This window comes from Halichoerus grypus, chromosome 14 (genome assembly GCF_964656455.1).
Source record: "Halichoerus grypus chromosome 14, mHalGry1.hap1.1, whole genome shotgun sequence".
In the NCBI taxonomy this organism is placed as follows: domain Eukaryota; kingdom Metazoa; phylum Chordata; class Mammalia; order Carnivora; family Phocidae; genus Halichoerus; species Halichoerus grypus.
In genome coordinates this window covers 10,755,807-10,775,679 of record NC_135725.1, presented here as the reverse complement: position 1 = coordinate 10,775,679, position 19,873 = coordinate 10,755,807, and the positions used below count along the sequence as shown (strand labels likewise).

At 38.4% G+C, this 19,873-nt stretch overlaps 1 protein-coding gene across 6 annotated transcripts in view; it reads right to left on the bottom strand.

Moving 5' to 3' along the window:
• LOC118535522 (zinc-regulated GTPase metalloprotein activator 1C) overlaps nucleotides 1–14,354 on the bottom strand; it is a 53,052-nt gene extending 38,698 nt beyond the window's left edge. For 2 of the 6 annotated variants that reach the window (XR_004917226.2, XR_013443934.1), the window contains exons 1-4: nucleotides 14,081–14,354; nucleotides 9,829–9,915; nucleotides 7,738–7,834; nucleotides 6,538–6,629 (exon numbers count right to left, since the gene is read on the bottom strand). Coding sequence is in view for 4 of the 6 variants with exons in the window: in XM_078062159.1 (XP_077918285.1) it covers nucleotides 6,538–6,629; nucleotides 7,738–7,834; nucleotides 9,829–9,915; nucleotides 14,081–14,345 (541 nt within the window). In the remaining 2 variants the exon portion in view is untranslated. Of the gene's footprint in view, nucleotides 1–6,537; nucleotides 6,630–7,737; nucleotides 7,835–9,828; nucleotides 9,916–13,961 lie in introns of all 6 variants that reach the window. The other 4 variants (XM_078062159.1, XM_036091835.2, XM_036091838.2 and 1 more) reach the window with 4 other exon arrangements.
• Between the last annotated feature and the right edge of the window lie 5,519 nt (nucleotides 14,355–19,873).

The window sequence follows — 19,873 nt, the reverse complement described above, 5'->3', positions numbered from 1 at the left end:
ATAATGCATCTATTCAGGTTTTCTATTTCTTCATGGAAGACTAGAAGTCTTGAGAGATTGTATGTTACTAGGAATTAACCCATTTCATTCATAGTAGTCTCTTTTGATCCTTGATTTCTGTGGTATGTTAACTTCTCTTTCATTTCTGATTTTCTTTTTCAAATAACCAGCTCTTACTTTCATTGATCTTTTCTATTGGTTTTTTTTGTTGTTGTTTTTTATTTATTTCTGCTCTGAATCTTTATTATTTCTTTCCTTCTACTAACTATGGGATTTATCTGTTCTTTTTCTAGTTCCTTTCGGTAGAGCTATCTTTTTATGAACCTTGCTCTTAGAACTGCTTTTGCTGCGTCCTGTAGATTTTGGATTGTTCTATTTCCATTTTCATTTGTGTCAAGGTATTTTTTATTTCTCCTCTGATTTCTTCATTGACCCACTGATTATAACAGCTGCATGTTATTTAATTTCCACATATTTATGATTTGTCCAGCTTTCTTTAATTGACTTTGTTTTATACCACTATCATTAAAGAAGATATCTGACATGATTTCAATCTTCTTAAATGTACTGAGACTTGTTTTGTAGTCTAATATGTGACCTATTCTGAGAACATCCCATATGTAGAGAAGAATGTGTATTCTGCTGCTTTTGGATGCTTTGTATACAATTAACCCTTGAACAACGCAGGAGTTGGGGCACTGACCTTCCATACACTCAAAAATCCACATATAACTTTTTTTAAAAAAGATTATTTATTTATTTGAGAGAGAGAGTGCACACTCACACAAGCAGGGGGAGCGGGAGAGGGAGAAGCAGGCTCCCCGCTGAGCAGAGAGCCTGATGTGGGGCTTGATCCCAGGACCCTGGGATCATGACCTGAGCCGAAGGCAGATGCTTAACAGACTAAGCCACCCAGGGACCCCCACATATAACTTCTGATTCCCTAAAAACTTAACTACTAATAGCTTACTGCTGACCAGGAGCCATACTGATAATATAAACAGTCGATTAACATATTTTGTAGGTTGTATTATACATCGTATTCTTACAATAAACTAGAAAAAAAAATGTTATTCAGAAAATAGTAAGGAACAGAAAATACATTTATAGTATTATACTGTAAAAAAATCTGCATGTAAGTGGACCCACACAGTCAAACCCATGCTGTTCAAGGGTTAACTGTATACCTATTAAGTCCATCTGGTCTCATATGTTGTTAAGGCTGACCATTTTCTTATTGGTTTTCTGTCTAGGTAACCTATCCATTGATGTAAATGGAGTACTAAAGTCTTCCACTATTATTGTATTGCTGTCCATTTCTCCCTTTAAGTCTGTTAATACTTGTTTTATATATTTAGGAATTCCTATGTTGAGTGAATAAAAATTTTCAAATGTTATATCCTCTTATTGGATTGACCCTTTGTCATTGTGCAGTGTCCTTTATCTTTTATTAGACTTTGTTTTAAAGACTATTTCGTTTGATATAAGTATAGCCACATCAGCTTTCTTTCATTTACATTTGCATGGAATATCTTTTTCCACCCCTTCACTTTCAGTCTGCATGTCATTAGATCTGAAGTGAATCTCTTATAGGCAATATATAGATGGTCTTCTTTTTTAAATCTATTCAACTACTGTATACATCTTTTGACTGTGTCTATTTACATTTAAAGTAATTATTGATAGGTATGTACTTTTTGCCATTTTGTTAATTATTTTCTGGCTGTTTTTATAGTTCCTCTCTGTTCTTTTTTTCTCTTGCTCACTTCCCTTGCAGCCTATATGTACACATATATATATATATATACATATACACACACACACACACACATATATATACACACACACACAGCTTATATACACATATATATTTATACACTTATGTTTATATACTTATGTTTGTACATTCATATGCTTATGTTTATACTTATATATTTGTTTATATTTACATATATATACTTATATATAAATAAAAGCCTATTTCAAGTTGATAGCAACTTAAATTTGAATTATAAAAACTCTACATTTCTGCTCTCTTCTCCACATTTTGTTTTTACATCTTCTTACTTTGTGTATCTCTTAATTATTGTAGCTATACTTAAGTTCGCTACTTTTGTCTTTTAACCTTCATAGTAGGTTTATAAGTGGTTAATTCACTACCTTTACTATATATTTGCCCTTAGGAGTAAGATCTTTACTTTCCCATGTTTTCTTGTTCTTAGTACCTTTCCTTTTCAACTTAAAGAAGTCCCTTTAACATTTCTTATAAGGCCAGTTTAGTGGTGAACTCCTTTAACTTTTGCTTGTCTAGAAAACTCTCCTCCAATTCTGAATGATAACCGTGGCAGGTAGAATATTCTTGGTTGGAAGTTTTTTCCTTTCAGCACTTCGAATCTATCATGCCACTCCCTTCTGGCCTGCAAAGCTTCATCTGAAATATCAGCTGATAGTGATTTGGGGATTCCCTTGTACTTAACAAATTGTTTTTCTCTTGCTGCTTTTAAGATTCTCTTTAATTTTTGACATTGTAATTATAATGTCTCTTGATCTGGATGTCTTTGAGTTCATCTTATTTGGAACTCTCTATGCTTCTGGGACTTCGATGTCTGTTTCCCTCCCTGGGTTAGGGAAGTTTTCTGCCTCTTTCACTTTTTTTCCTTCTGGGATCCCTATAATGTGAATGTTACTCCACTTGACATTGTCCCATAGGTTCCTTAAGCTATCTTCATTAATTTTCTTGTTGTTGTTGCTTTGTTTGGCTGAGTTCCACTGCCCTGTCTTCCAGGTCACTGATCCATTCTTCTTCATTTATTCTGATGCTGAACCCTTCTCGTGTATTTTTCGGTTCAGTTACTGTATTCTTCAGCTCTGTGACTTGCATTTGGTACTTCCTTATATTTTCTATCTCTTTGTTGAAGTCTTACTGTGTTCAAACATTCTTCTGACTCTGGTAAACATCTTTATAACCATTACCTTGAACTCTTTATCAGGTAGATTAGTTATATCCACTTGATTAAGATCTTTTTTCTGAGGTTTTGTCTCCTCCTTTTGTTTGGAAACTATTCCTGTCTCCTCATTTTACTTGACTCTTGGTTTCTATTTATTAAGCAAAACAGTTACTTCTCCCAGTCTTGAAGGAGTGGCCTTGTATAGGAGATAAGCCTTATTATTCAACCTTGCCCTAGCTCTTGGTTGTCTCTCTGAAACTCTGTGATTACCTAATTAGCCTGAATTATTCTTGATAGATCCCACAGTTGTTGAGAGTGTGTCAAGACCTGCCAGTGTTGGGTGCCTGGGTGGCTCAGATGGTTAAGCCTTCGGCTCAGGTCATGATCCCAGGGTCCTGGGATCGAGTCCCGCATCGGGCTCCCTGCTCTGCGGGGAGCCTGCTTCTCCCTCTGCCTCTCTCTCTCTCTGTCTCTCATGAATAAATAAATAAAATCTTTAAAAAAAAAAAAATAGACCTGCCAGTGTTCCAAAGGGAGTGATCTCAGCACCTAGTTTCAGACTGATTGGAAGACAGATCCACAGGAAGGAGCTTTTGGAGTATACGAATATATAGCCCTGTGGCACCACAACTATAAACCCTGCTGATCTCCAGCCCAAGAGATCTGGAGGTGTCTCCTGAACTCAAGCCACAAAAATCAAGGCTTCAGACAAGCACATAAACTTTTTGGAGGTACCAGCAAGCTCTGTTGAGGCTGAGGGAGAGATCAAAGATGGTGTCTCCCTACCTACATTTTGAGAGCACCTTTGAAGCCTGTCCCTTAGGCTGAAGCGCCAGGACAAGTGGATGGGCCTTTTCCATAGGCAGACTAGATGAGCAGTGTGTTTCAGCCTGCTGTCTATGCAGTGCCTTGGGTATGACAGCCCTCCCCAAACTACCTTCCTATTACAGTCCCATAGGGTGCAGAAATTTAAGCTCCTCTGGCCACCAGGGACAGGTGATCAACAGACATTCCTTCTGTGGACTGCACTCAAAGGCAGGTTTTAGCAAGGCTGCAAGAGTACTGAGGGTGATGCACATCCATGGCTTTAGGGATGCAGGAGGAGAACAATGTGGGCAGGATACACCCAAGGCTTTAGTGAGGCAGGGACACGTCTGGGGATGGGGGCACACCCACGGCTTTAGGGAGGCTGTCTGTGTCCACAGTGCCTGACTGCACTAGCAAAGTGGAAGGAGAGTGCAAAAATGGTGCTCACAAGCACCTCTGGACCCAAAGAAAGTCCCAACTGGTCCCAGCTGGGGTAACACTGGAGTAAAGTGTTTACTCCAGTAAACACTTTAGAATTAGCAAATCAATCTCCTTCACATATAATTTAGTCACTTTTCAAACTGCTGCCTTTGCACTGGGTCCCAAAATGAGTGTGCTTGTTTGTGAGCCCCTCAAAAGGAGTACCTCAGATTCCCCACAGCCCCCCAGGTTTACTGTATACAAGCCCCTTTGGTTTCCAAACCCATTTGGGAGGGCCTCGTCTCTCCAGTGCAGGTTCCAAGAGTTGGCATACCCAAAGTGGGGTATAAACCCATCCCTCCTCAGGTAAAGACTCCAGACCTGTGAAACCCCTCCCTACTATGAGTTGCTGCACCGGGGTGAAGTTTTTGGCAAAACCACATCTCCACCTCCTCTATCCATTTCAGTGTAGCCCTTATATTCCTTATTGTAGACAGAGCTGTTCAGCCTATTTTTAGTTCTTTCTGAGCAGGAATTATTCCATAAGTAGCTGCAGATCTGGTGTGTCTATGGAAAGAGATAGTTCAGGGTGTTCCTAAGCTGCCATCTTGAACTGCCTCCAAGTTCTCTTCTTGTAGATTCAAGTAAAACTAAATTAATACTTACTAAGAATAGCACAAAGAATGCAATCACATTTTTGTAAAATTATTTATCTGTTTATACAGCTTTCATATGCACATAGAGCAAGGCTTCCCAAATTTATGAATGTGTAAGAATCCCCTGGAGGGCTTATTAAAACAGATTGCTGGGCTCACACCCTTACAGATTCTGATTCAGTAGATTTGGGATGGGGCCCAAGAATCTGCATTTTTCACAAGCTTCAGAGACTGATGCTGTCATTCAGCAAGTAGCACTGGCACAGAAAAATCCCTGAAATAAAATTTACCTACTTATATTTCATTGTAGTGAGATACAGTGTGATTTAACTTTCTTCTTCGCATTTTCTTAGATATTGGGTAAATTTTTTTTTTAATGAATGTTCCATTTTTACCCAAACAATAAAATCATTAATCTAAAGAAAGTTAGAAAAAACATTAACCTGTTCATACCTACAATTTGTACAAAAGCTTTGAGATCTTTAACTTTTCCTTCTCCCTCTGAAAAGCTGAACCATGTTTTACTAAACTCACCTACTCTCAAAGTTATGAGTTTTTCTCTATAAAGTGGCTACCATGAAAGAAATTGATATTTGCTATTTCAAAAAGGAGGCATATATTTTTCCCATCCTACCAGATTTAATATTTAATATCAATGTAATAGTCCGAGTCCTATCATCAGTCCAATCTATTGGAAATGTATGAAAATGTACATAATACGGTCTACTACAGGACCAAAACAGCCCAACTCAACACTAATTTGAAAACAGAAGGACAATGTTATTATGCAGTATTTGGAAGTACAATAACCACTGATTACATTTGGACCTTCAGTATACTTCAGTATCTGTTTTAAAGAGTTATGACCCCTAATAAATTATTCCTAAACAGTACTTTTATATAGTCTTTTATATAGTTTTATGGCCCAATGCCATTAACTCAAATAAAAAAAAAGGTATGGTCAGACTTACAGAAGGAACACTAAATGTTCTGCAAACTAAGAATAAAGGTGTAACCTAAAAGACATTTGGGTAAGAAGGAAACAGAAATCGATTGCTAAAACACTTCAACTTTGTGTAGCTTTCAATAGAGAAGTTTAAATGTAATTCTACTCAGAGATAAACATTTCATGGATAATCATTAATTCCACACCAGGAAAAGGCCCAGTAGGCTTAATTTAACTCTGTACCTAATGACAGTATTTACCAATAAAACTATTTCAACTTTAGTAGTAGAAAAACAAAATGCTAATGCTAACAATTAATTGAAAGAGAGTAAGCAATACTGAAATTAGAGTCCAAAAGCCCTTAAGTATCTTTAAATGACCCTCCAAGAAACCTGGATTAGAAAGTAATCAGAAATAAGATCTCTGTAGACTATGATCAATCAAATATAGGAGTAGAACTTATAAGTAGAATGTCTTTATTTTTCCTAAATTTCCATACTTTTAACAACTTGTGTTCCTACCAATAATCTTAAATTGATCAATTGAATTTCAATCCTATTATCAAGTTAAAATTATCAAGTACTCTGATTATGATTTATCTGCAAAAGAAACATGACAATCCAGTATTTTTCCTGTTTTAAGCAACAACAAAAAATATTTAGTCTGGAGTACAGGTTTAATGCTTACTTTACATATTTCTCTAATACATTTAAAAATGTTTAAGAACTATATTCTGGTTATTAATAATGTCATCTCTTACCCGGATCTGCTAACCCAGTGGTCTCTAAGAGTATGTAATCAAATTTCCCCTTCTTCTGCATCAAATTCTCAATAGCTCTAAGGCCATTGTCCCTGTAGAATACCAAAATACAAAATACAGTTTATTACCTAAATATTTTAAAGTGATCATTATAAATGTTTTTAAATATATTTGGCAACCTGAGACAAAAATATCTTTAGGCATGTGAAAATTTAACTCCTTCCCAAACTTCTAACACAACATCCATCAATATTTACCAATGGTGGGGAAAAATAGAGGCATATATACTGATAGCAAAATAAATCAGATACATGAGGAGTTAATACTTTAATAAAATTAAAAGTAGAGGAAACTTTAATACCCTGACTGAAGTCAAAAGCTGCTATTTTTATAGCATAATGAAAGAAAGAACTCAACATCCAAAACAATGATAAAATTTATGAATTACAGTGATTTAATATAACATCTAAAGGGACACGATCATTACTTTTCAATCTGTTCTAAATAAGGGTACCAGACAGTGCAAGAAAATACTGGATTTCATTTTGGTTGTTCAAGAAAATGTCATGATTTTAGCTTTGTTAATATATTTGACTCAAAGTCAAATACCTAAGTTGTAAATGATGTAGAAAAAATTTAATTCACTAGAATATACAAAGTCAACAGTACAGGTATTAATTTTCCTAATTTACTCAACAAATATCTGAGTGAATAGGTATGTCAGGTCCTTTTCTAAGATCGACGGTGTATTAGTGAAAAAAACAGACACTGTCCTTGGAAGCAACTATCACTGGTGGAACACAGCGTGAGCCTATTCACCTTTTTGATGGTCATTTACTTTTGTTTTTAGAAGGTGAATCCTTGGAAATAAGACCAATGACTCACTCAATGTAAAATAGTAATTTTTACACATGAAATGTGACTTTCACGTACCACAGAAATCATTAATTAAACCCTAACATCAAAGACAATAAAAACAAACTCAATAGAAGAACCAAAGCATTAGAGCACACAGAAAAATAAACAGGGCAGCAAGAAACACTTTAAGAAAATACATTCTAATAAGTTATTTTCTATGTGAAAATACAATGAAGCAGACTGTGTAAATTCAGTTACATTACACTAGAAAATCAAAGCTGGAAATATAATCAATAAACATTTATAATAAACCAACAAGCACACAATAAACACATTCCTCACTTTACTGAACAGCAGAGGCAACCGTTTCTAAGTTCCAGCCATTCCTCATAGAGCTCTCCACCTTGGCTGACAGCTAAGGATTTCTCCACTGCACTTCCTGAAATAATTAACAAGAAGCACTCTTAAGATTATGTTCGCTAGCCAACCAAAAACAAAGATGAGGATATCAACAACACAGATTTCAAAACATTTTCTACAAATACCTTTTATAACTTTTATTCTTTCATTCTGTTTGTGCAGCCTCAGTGTTCTAAACTATACTACTCTAGATTATTTAAGCTTTTATTTTTTAAAGAGGATTTAAGTCCCTAAAAAGGCAAATCCAAAATTAATGACTCATTCCTACTTCTTTGGCCCTCTCACTTGCCCACTAATAAAAGTAGCTATTTCAAAAGCACTCCTTGTCCATGGCCAACTAGTATGTTTAATATATTGGTTTTTATATGCCCTTAACCCTCTTAAAAGACTGCCTTATCTATTTTTTTCTTTTCATTCTTCTTCTAAATTGTTTTTGTTTCTACTAGACAGACTACTCAATATTCCCGGTATGAGTAAAAACCCAAGTTCATTTTGAGGAAGTTTGCTTGGCCAGGGTATCAATGTGCTCATTTAAAAATTAAATTTTTAAACTAAAGTTTCCTAGCAACGCTAACTTAAGAAAGAAAAATATATAGGTGAAATTCTGAGATGCTTGTTATCATACTTACTTTTCCTCCAATAAAGAAATATACCAAAGCCAAGGGAGAGTTCTAAATATCCAGTAAAGCAAATGGCCACAAAAGAAAATGGAGTAATTTTTCATGTATATATTTTTTGTTTATATTTCACTTAGGCAAGGATAAAGAGCTCTAAAAGGGACTGCTACAGAATTCAGGGTATAGAGGTTATAAATAAAATGCAAAGGAGAGTATTGCAAATAAATGGTTTATATAAATTATATAAACAATCCAGAAAGAATGAAGAAAAATAGCAACTAATAATAAATGTGATCACAGTGTCCAACAGATCAGTTAATAAGAAGCTAGAGTACAAGATTAGGATTTTAAAAATCTTAGCATTTTTATTTTTTCTAACAGGACTTTTCACTTTAGTTTATTAAAATGAGAAATCAAGTTTAACAGGTCTTCCTTCTTGTTCATAAAACCTAGCTCCTTTATTCATTTACAACTGAGAAAATAGTATACTTTAAGAAATAGCTCAACATAAGACATATTTTTTGGCTAAAAGTGAGCTATAGTTAAAATTCACACTTAAGAAGAAAAACTTCTAAAAGTAATCAAAGAATTGTGTGTAACACTGCTGTACAGATTTTTTTTAAGCATAGTTCAATATTAAAAACAAAAAAAATTGGAATTTTATTTTATTTATTTTTTTTTTTTTTAAAGATTTTATTTATTTATTTGAGAGAGAGAATGAGAGACAGAGAGCATGAGAGGGAGGAGGGTCAGAGGGAGAAGCAGACTCCCTGCCGAGCAGGGAGCCCGATGCGGGACTCGATCCCGGGACTCCAGGATCATGACCTGAGCCGAAGGCAGTAGCTTAACCAACTGAGCCACCCAGGCGCCCAAAAATTGGAATTTTAAATGCATGTATTTCCACAGACAACTGCAGATGCTTGAGATGGAAACCATATATTTAACTTATTTTTTAAATCTTCAGTTTTAAATGCTTTGCAAACAATAAACATCCAACAAGGTAAACTTACAAAAACTGAAGCATTTTAAAGAATTTTTCAAAAGTTACAAGTGAACAGTATAGTCAGTACAAAAGTACATAGAAAGTGTCTGAAAGAACTTTCTTTCATATGTTTAGATTTTTACTTCTGGAGTTATTTCATGTAAAAACCTAACTTAATTCTGTTGCTATGAATTTCAAATTTATATAAAATTTTATGAAAACTAATAATTTCAGTATCTCAAATCTGTACAAAATAAAGCTTGAAAGAAATTAATTTTCCCAGAACAATCCGCATCAATATATTCACATTATAATACCTTGTATTTTCATTTTTAAATATGGAATATCAATTCACCAGGGGAATAAGCTATCCTATAAATTCTTACAGCATGGCATTCACTGAATTTTACTTACCTTCCCCAAATTCGTTTAAAATAACTGCTACTCTTTTACTATGTTGCTCTGTCAAAATATAGTTCAGAAGTGTTGTCTTCCCAGCACCTATAAAACATATTTGTTTTAAATAACAATATTCAAAGGCTAATTTTAAAGGCACACACACAAAAAAGAGTCCCAATGTTTTTAAAAATTTGTGTGCTATTTTTAAAATATTATTTTTACCTATGGTGTAGAAGATTCTAGAGGGAAAGATTAAAGTATCCTTTGCAACTATTAAAAAGCTTTATGTTGACATAAAATCTTATAAATATTTACAAATATGCCTACAACATGGATCACAGCTTGCTGCAACCTCATATAACAAAAATATGCCTTCTATACAATTTATAATTAATATAAAGACATCTAAATTTTCTATTAAGGAATTATTGAAATAATGGTTTTCAGGGAATAAAGTACTCATGTACTTTATTTACTTTATTTAAATTACTCATGTACTTTAAAATATTTAGACACTTTCACATGATGACAATGTTTCTTAGCCAAGAATACATAGTTTACGTCCCTAAAATTTACATAAAGCCCTATCTTTTATTTCAACATCCATCATTAACCAGACACAAATTCAAACTGACTACAGGGCTATTTTCGTACTCAAAGTAACCTATAAGAAAATAAGTATAGATACAGGTGACCCTCGAACAACTAACTGTGTGGGTCGCAGGTCCACTTATATGTGGACTTTTTTCTGTAAATATAGTACAGTACTGTATTTTCTCCCCTTATGATTTTCTTCATAACATTTTCTTTTCTCTAGCTTACTTTTTAGTAAGAATACAGTATGTAATACATGTAACATACAAAATATGTGTTAATCGACTATATCACCAGTAAAGCTTCTACCGACCAGCTTAACCAGGGACTGGTTTCGGCTCCCGAGTTCAAAGGAGCTGGGGTGCACCCCGTCCCGCCCGGCCAACGGAAGCAGCCGCGCTTAACCCTTTCCCGGTTGTGCCTGGGGCAACGTCCCACCAGCAAAGCTTCTGGTCAACAGTAGGCTATTAGTAGTTGAGTTTTGGGGGAGTCCAAAGTTACTGTGCAGGAAGGTGGCACCCCTAACCCCCACATTGTTCAAGTGTCAACTGTATCTGTCTACCAATCTATAAAACACACACAAAACAGGAGAATGGATGTAGAAAATGTTAACAATATACACAACATTCAGTACTTAGAAAGATAAATTCATAAAGCTACACTAACTTTATCCAGTAGGTGGCAGGTTAAACCTAGTATGTTCCGCTCAAGTAGAAGAAAAGCATTTCTCTTATGAACAACTAACTATACACACCAAAGTTCAAAGAGAAAAAAAACAAACTGCACATTAGTGTAGTTAAACTGTATCATTTATTTACTTTTCTGTTGGTGGGCATTTGCGTTATCTCCAGTGTTTTATTTTCCCAAACAGTGCTGCTAAGACCTTTCACATGTAAGCTTGCACACAACTTCTGAAGTACATTTAGGAGATTTCTAGCCTTTAACTAGGAGGGATTTAATGATCATTAGGGTATTAATATCTTCCACATTTTTAGGTCATATTCCTTTTTTTTTTTTTTTAAGATTTTATTATTTGCCAGAGAGCGCGAGAGAGAGGCACAAGCAGGGGGAGCTGCAGGCAGAGGGAGAAGCAGACTCCCTGCCTAGCAGAGAGCCTGATGTGGGACTCGATCCCAGGACCCTGGGTTCATGACCAGAGCCAAAGACAGACGCTCAACCGACTGAGCCACCCAGGCATCCCTTTAGGTCATATTCCTTTAAAGGCTGTTGAAGAGATGAAAGGCTTGTGTTTAGAGTGCTTTAAAAAGCTCAACATCACAAAAGTGTGAAGTATAGAATGAAAGGGACAGAGCTTAAGGAGGCAGGGCAATGAGGAAATTCTTAGAACCAGTCCAAGTGTGAGACAGAGACCCTGAACATGAGGGCAGCACTAGGCAGTGGCAGTGAAAATGGAAAGGCAGAGGTGGACGTAAGAGACCCTCTAATAAAATTACTAGCACTTAGTAATTAACCATATTATGAAGCAGAAGACTTTAAGGCACAGTTTATTCATTCAGAAGTCTACTATGGGCCAGATTTCATGCTGGGCCTTAGCAAAAAGTGCACAGAACAGAGACAAACTGTCTCTACTTTCACAATGCTTACAAAGACTAAGAGAGTGGGAGATGGAAGGTAATTCAGACCGTAAAGAGGCAATGATGTCACAGGATTACAGAGTGGACAGAACATGTACAAGATGTTAGGGAGCACCAAAAAGGGAGGTCTAGGCAGAGGAGTAACAAAAAGGAAAAGTATTCTAGGGACTAAACTACTTGGCACCTTTAAAAAAAATTTTTTTTAAAGATTTTATTTATTTATTTGACAGAGAGACACAGTGAGAGAGGGAACACAAGCAGGGGGAGTGGGAGAGGGAGAAGCAGGCTTCCCGCCGAGCAGGGAGCGCGATGCGGGGCTCGATCCCAGGACCCTGGGATCATGACCTGAGCTGAAGGCAGCCGCTTAACGACTGAGCCACCCAGGGCCCCTACTTGGCACCTTTTAAAAGTAAAAGTAATTCAATGTGGCTGGACCACAGCTTTGAAGGCTAGAAAGACAGTCAAGAGCCAGATCATATAGGACCTTTTGATTCATGTTTAGGAATTTGAACTGCAACCCAAATGGAAACACTGAAGGGTGTGACACAGTTGACATTTACAAAGATCATTAGGGCTAAAATACAGAGAATATATTAAAGGGAAGCATGACACAAGACTAGTTAGAAAACTTTTAGAGTATTCCAGGTGGTTGGAATCACAGGAGCAGCAGGATTGGAGGGTAAGGTAACATATGAAGTTTTGGACCTGCCGAGTTCGAGATGTCTGTGGGACATCAAAATAGAAACTATCTGAGTGTCAACTTAAAAGGATGGACAGAGGTTGGAGAAAATTTAAAAAAGAAAAGCCAGAGAACGGGGACACGACAAAAATAAATTCCCTTATAAAATTAGTCCGGGGCACCTGGGTGGCTCAGTCGTTAAGCGTCTGCCTTCGGCTCAGGTCATGATCCCAGCGTCCTGGGATCGAGTCCCACATCGGGCTCCCTGCTCCGCGGGAAGCCTGCTTCTCCCTCTCCCACTCCCCCTGCTTGTGTTCCTGCTCTCACTATGTCTCTCTCTGTCAAATAAATAAATAAAATTTAAAAAATAAAATAAAATAAAATAAAATAAAATAAAATTAGTCCGGAGGAAAAAGGAGAATAAACTCAGACTACAAAGCTAAAAAAGAAAACACCAGAGATTTAATTCTTATTTTTATGCAAAAGACCCTCACGTGCACCAAGTTTGTACTTGTCTCTGGCATCATCTAGGAATGGTATTATTAACCCCAAATCGTTTCACTTTGTTTACATTTAATTTTCCCCACCCTTTTAATATGGTCCTGTATGTATTCTAGCCCTTCTAGTAAAATGTAAGGCCTTAAAATAATACTCCTCAGATTTTTCCAAGAAAGTACCTCTAGTGTAAGCCCGAAAACTGTCCTTCAGGAAATTGCACGCTTACACACCTATGAATTTAAGTGTCCATGTGCACTCCTGAACGTCCTTGGCTTGAGAAATAGTCTGGGAGGGTAGGGATTTTATTCTTACCTTCTCCTAGAGTGCTTTGCAAACAAACCTCAAAAAAAGGTTTGAGACAGAGGAGTCCTCTCCCCGAATAGCTGGAAGAGGCTGGCTCGTGGGGAAGGGAACCTACTAAAGAATGCCCCTTGTGGGTCGGGCACAGACAGGGCACCCTTTAAAGGTAACAGACATAAAGGTAGGTGTTTCCTGCCCCATTTAGCAGGTGAGAAAACAAACTCAAACAGGTGACCGATACTACTTCCACTTTCCAGTAAGGCTCACGAGCTCCAGAAAGGTAAGATAACTTGTTAGAGGCCACAGGGATAATTAGGGGGCGGGTCCAAGCCTCCAGGCGCAAAGCCAAAACTAGCTTCAAAGTGCGAGGTTAACTTTCAGTCTCCCTTGATAAATGTGAATCTAACGCAAAGGGGTCTGGGCATCCTTGAGCCCCGAGATGAAAAGCAACCCCAACGGGAAGCGCGTGACCCAGCCCCTACCTCAGAGACATGTGCTGTCGCCCAGAAGGCCCAGATGCCTAAGGAGATGAGGCACCGGCAGCCCCCAAATCCCAGGATACCAGCGTTCACGGCATTTTCTGACCGGGATGGTTAGTTACCTAAATACCCGGTGATAATTGTGACTGGGATCTTAGCGCCGGGCCCAGACTTTTCCTCCTCCTCTCTTAGCTTCGTCTCAATGGGGACCAATTCAGGACAGTCCTCCTCCGCCTGCTCCTCTTCCTCATCCACAGCACCCATAGCCGGTAACATGCCGGCCAAGTGCACAGCACGCCTCACCCTCGGCTCAGGAGACCGAACCAAAACGCCGAAACGCAGCTGCGCACGCCGAAAGCGCCACGCCGGGCGCGTTCTTGACGTCATCACGCTGCGACGTGTGGCGCCTCCCGGTCCCGCCCGGATTACCTGGGCCGAGGCTGAGAACGGCCTCGTCTCTTAGCCACGCCCCCACAGGAGCTGGGCCCACCCCCGGGGCGTGTTCTCTGAACCTGAGCGGAGCTGGGCGGAGCTGTTAAGGCTGCAGCCACGATGTTGTCACTGTGTTTGCCTATTGAGACCTGGGTGGTGGGAGCCTGCAGTGGGTAGCCTGACCTAAACAGTCCCCGTAGAGAACAGACTTCATCAATCTGACAGTTTTTTAGTGTCATTAGAAACTTTTTTTAATTCATAGGGGAAAGAATGGGAAGCTATAACACTACTGTATTAATTGCACTTTTTCTCCCTGAAGGAATAATGAGTGAAAATTTTTTTCTTTTTTATAACTACATATTTTACATGTATATCCAAATTTTTACAATGTACATGCACTACTCTCATTTATTTTTCTTTCTCATTTCTTATTTGGACTCAGGTAACCTGTGTTCATTTATCATATTCTTTGGTTCATGGCACTCCCATCATTAATCCATGGGTAGCCTTCCTTTCTATTTATGTTTATAATGAACTCCTTTGACCTCATCCCTAGCCCAAGAACATTACCAATAAGTATACCTATCTATGTGGAGTCAGTACCCTGTTCCAACCTTCTGCCTCTGCCTCTCCCTTAAGATAGTAACAATTACCCTGAATTGATTTCGGGTGACTGATCATTCCCTCCTTTCTTTTTGGTGTTATCAAATATATATGTGCATAGACAATATGTTGTTTAATTTTGTCTTTGACTTACATAAAAAGAGTATCATACAGTATGTAATCTCCTGGGGTTATCTATATTTTCAACTCCTCTGTTTTATTATATTCTTTTTTTAAAATTTATTTTATTATGTTAGTTAATCACCATACATTACGTCATTAGTTTTTGATGTAGTGTTCCATTATTCATTGTTTGCATATAACTCCCAGTGCTCCATGCAGAATGTGCCCTCTTTAATACCCATCACCGGGCTAACCCATCCTCCTACTCCCCTCCCCTCTAGAACCCTCAGTTTGTTTCTCAGAGTCCATAGTCTCTCATGGTTCATCTCCTCCTCCGATTTCCCCCCTTCATTTTTCCCTTCCTACTATCTTCTTTTTTTTTTTTTTTAACATAAAATGTATTATTTGTTTCAGAGGTACAGGTAGTGTTTTATTATATTCTGTTATATGACTATACAGCAATTTCTTCATTCATTTTCTGTCAATCATTTCCAGGTTTTGCTCTATGGACAGCATTCAGTGACCCCTCAGCACTGTATTACTGCCTGAACAGAAGTTGTTACAGCCCTGACCACTCTCTCTTACACATTGCTCAGACACGTTCTTGCAGATACCCTTACGTGGTTCTGACAGAATGTTCTACTAACATCTCTTATCTCACCGAGAGCAACCTGTGCCCAATAAGGCCAGCTCGGTCAAGATGACTGACAAATATTGCTGTAACAGTGTATAGCCTTGGTCAGAGCAAATAGAGTTTTACACACCACAGTAGTCAAAAGATAAAGGCACTCCAAATGTTCATCACCTGATGGATGAATAAACAAAATGTGGTACATTCATACAATGAAAAATTATCTCACAACAAACAGGAATGAAGTACTTGCTATAAGATGGCTGAACCTCAAAAGCATTATGCTAAGTGAAAGAAGGCATTCACAAAACACCACATATTGTATGATTCCATTTACATGAAATGTACTAGAGTAGGCAAATTTATAGAAACAGAAAGCAGATTAGTTGTTACCAGGGACTGGGGGCTGAGAGGAGTGACTGCTCATGTGTACATTTTGGGGGTGTCATCAATGTTCTAAATCAATGTTCTAAAATTGATTGTGGTAATGGTAGCACAACTGTGTGAAAATACAAAAAACCACTGAATTGGATGCTTTATATTTTTAAAGATTTATTTATTTATTTGAGAGAGAGAAAGAGCATGGCGAGGAGGGGCAGAGGGAGAGAATCTTCAAGCAGACTCCTTGCTGAGTGCAGAGCCCCACCCAGGGCTCCAGCCCACCACCCATGAGATCATGACCTGAGCGGAAACCAAGAGTCAGACGCTCAGCCAACTGAGCCACCCAGGTGCCCCCGTATACTTTAAATAGGTGTATAATATGGTATATGAATTTTATTCCAACAGAGCTGCTATTTTTTTTAAAGATTTATTTATTTATGTATTTGAGAGAGACAGAGAGGGAGAAGGAGAAGCAGACTCCCTGCTGAGCAGAGAGCCCAACATGGGGCTCAATCCCAGGACCCTGAGATCATGACCTGAGCTGAAGGCAGACACTTAACCGATTGAGCCACCCGGGCGCCCCCAGAGCTGCTATTTTTTAAAAGTGTTAAAGTTTTCACTGTGCATTAAAAGTGGGGGGGTGCCAGTGTGAATTTGCAGAGAAGCACTGCCTTCAAGGTCTTCCTCCAGCCATTTCAAGCCCTGGCCTTCTGAGCAGTTAAGTCTGAACCTATTTGTGGTGATTTCTCAGCTGAGCCACACATAGGCATGACTACAAAGATTGCAGCTTAATAAATTTCTTTTGTCTGTTTCTGTAAGACTCTTCAGCAATATATCTATCCAGGAATTCTGTGGAGTTCCGCCATTTTCTTTTCTGACTTTTATTAACTCTTTTCAAAATTTAGTATCCATGTGTCTGAAGAGGGGAGGGTTTTGATATATTCAGATACATGGCTTGCAAGCTCAGCTCTCCCTACATGTGTGACTGTTTTCACTTCTATCTTAACATAAGACTTACCACTTTTATCCATTCTATTTTGAGGGAGGTTTTGTTGTTGTTGTTTAATCCCAAATGCCATTTAAAATAAGTAAAAAAAAAAATCCTAATCATAATATTGTAGAGTCTATTGCATTTTCTAAGGTAACTTTAAAATTTCCTCAGTTTGGGGGCACCTGGGTGGCTCAGTCGTTAAGCATCTGCCTTCGGCTCAGGTCATGATCTCAGGGTCCTGGGATCGAGCCCCACGTCGGGCTCCCTGCTCTGCAGGAAGCCTGCTTCTCTCTCTCCCACTCCCCCTGCTTGTGTTCCCTCTCTCGCTGTGTCTCTCTCTGTCAAATAAATAAAGAAAAATCTTTAAAAAAATAAAAAAATAAAATTTCCTCAGTTTTGCCATTTTGTTTAGTTTCAGTAGCTTTGTGGCAAAGCAATAACTATGTGTGGATCCCTTACCATGTGATAGGCATTGTGTTACGCACATCAAATGCATTATCTCCTTTAACTTGGCAAGATAAATATTATTCGTATGCCCATTTTATAGACAGGGAAACTAAGCCTTGAAAAGTTAAATATCTTGCTCAAGGTCATACAATTAGTAAATGGCAGCCCCGGGGCTCATTCCAGATTTACCTGACACTCGATCCCACGTTCTTCCAAAGCAGGGATCTTCAAACTTTTTCTGTAAAGGGCCAGGTAGTAAATATTTTACGTTTTACAGGTCAACAGCCAAATTCAAGAATATTATGTAGGTACTTTCATCATAAGAGAGAACAAATTTCTGCAAATTTTGAAAATTGATTAGATTTGAAATTGAATTTATATAATTTTCATATGTCGTGGAATACTATTCTTTTCATTCTATTTGCAGGCAGTAGAAAAAGAGGCGATAAGCCATAGTCCACCAACTGCAGATCTAAGCTAACAGGCGCTGCCTTGTTAAGCTGTACTAAATGATATTTTGCAAAAACAGATCGTCTTTGCTATTTTTTTTTATTTTTGGCTATTATTTAATAGCATCCTTGCTATTTTCAGCTTAGTTTGTAAATCCTTACCATTGCAACAACCCCTTGCCCTCAAAGGGTTGGGCACCACGATTACCACCATATGAATATTCAGAGGAAGGTCTGAAGCTGAGAAGCTTAAACTATTTCTCCAAGGAAACTGATACCTGGTCTCGGAGGGACCGGATTTAGGCAGCACCTGAGTCTTCCTAATGGGAGGAGCCTTCCTGCATTGGAGCAGAGCAGATAAGCCCTCTGGCCATCTGGATTCCTGCCGCCCAGCTTCACGACAATAACCTTGCCTTAAGATCTTCGGCACGATTCCCTGCTCCTCCCCTTTGCCTCATTTTACTCCTTTAAAAGTTAGGAGAGTTGCCAGGAGAAAAACTAAGGACTGTCGCTATATCCAAATCAGAGGAAAGCTAAAAATAATGCTGGCTTGGTTTTGCTTTTTTTGTTTTGTTTTGTTTTTCTTCTCTCGTTTTGTGACTTCTTACAAAGGAAAGAACACATCAGTGTCCTCCAATAGCTATCGGTTTAGAGGAAAGGAAGCAGGGTTTCAGAATTAACCCAGTTCCTCTACCTAGCTGTGGTTGGTAAACAAACAACAAACAAATAAAGCATCTCATAGTTTAGGAGACTGTCTAAATAACATCCTCTTCTCTTGACAATGGACATTTAAAAGTGACATTTGTGGCTTTAAGTTTTACTTTCTAACTTTCTTAGTTTTAGAAAAGTGGCAAAATCTACAGGCACCTATGTGTGATTTCTTCAATGTGAGTAAAAGACACAGAAACAAAAATAAAATACCTTCACTCTTCATTCTTCTTCCTACTCATTCATATTCTTACAAAGAGTGTTTAGTTGCACAAAAATATTGTGCGATCAGCAAAAACCAGGTCTTTCCAGTTTCAAGCGAGTGTCTTCTGAGTCCCATAGCTCTGTCTCTCCGTGAGCACCGTGGTTTCGCTACGAAGGAAAGATTCATGAATCCTTTTCAGATCGATTGACTTTCCTCTTATGATTTTCCTGTTTCTGTTCTGGCCTGGAGTCCCAGTGTCGACTACTCCGAGTACACGGCAATACCTCTTCTCAAAGCCACCAAGCCACTTCCATACCTACATCTCGACCACATAATCTTTTTTTTTTAAGATTTTATTTATTTATTTGACAGAGAGAGGCGCAGTGAGAGAGGGAACACAAGCAGGGGGAGTGGGAGAGGGAGAAGCAGGCTTCCTGCCTATCAGGGAGCCCGATGTGGGGCTCGATCCCAGGACCCTGGGATCATGACCTGAGCCGAAGGCAGACGCTTAACGACTGAGCCACCCACCCAGGCGCCCCTCGACCACATAATCTTTTTAGGGAACTTCCTTCAAATCCACAACCTTCGGCACACTTACTCCTTCTACAGGCTACCTTGATTTTAGTGACCCCTCCAAACTTACATGTATAAGAATCTGAACTTCCCTGAATTAGGTATGTGTATTACCCAACACCCTTTCCACCCCCTGCTTTAATAACAGCAGAATCCCGATTTTTTAAAAAAAGATTTTATTTATCTGACACACACACAGAGCACAAGCAGGAGGAGCGGCAGGCAGAGGGAGAGGGAGAAGCAGGCTCCAGGCCCAGCAGGGAGCCTGATGTGGGGCTTGATCCCAGAACCCTGGGATCAGGACCTGAGCCGAAGGCAGACGCTTAAGTGACTGAGCCACCCAGGCGCCCCTCAAATAAAATATTTTAAACC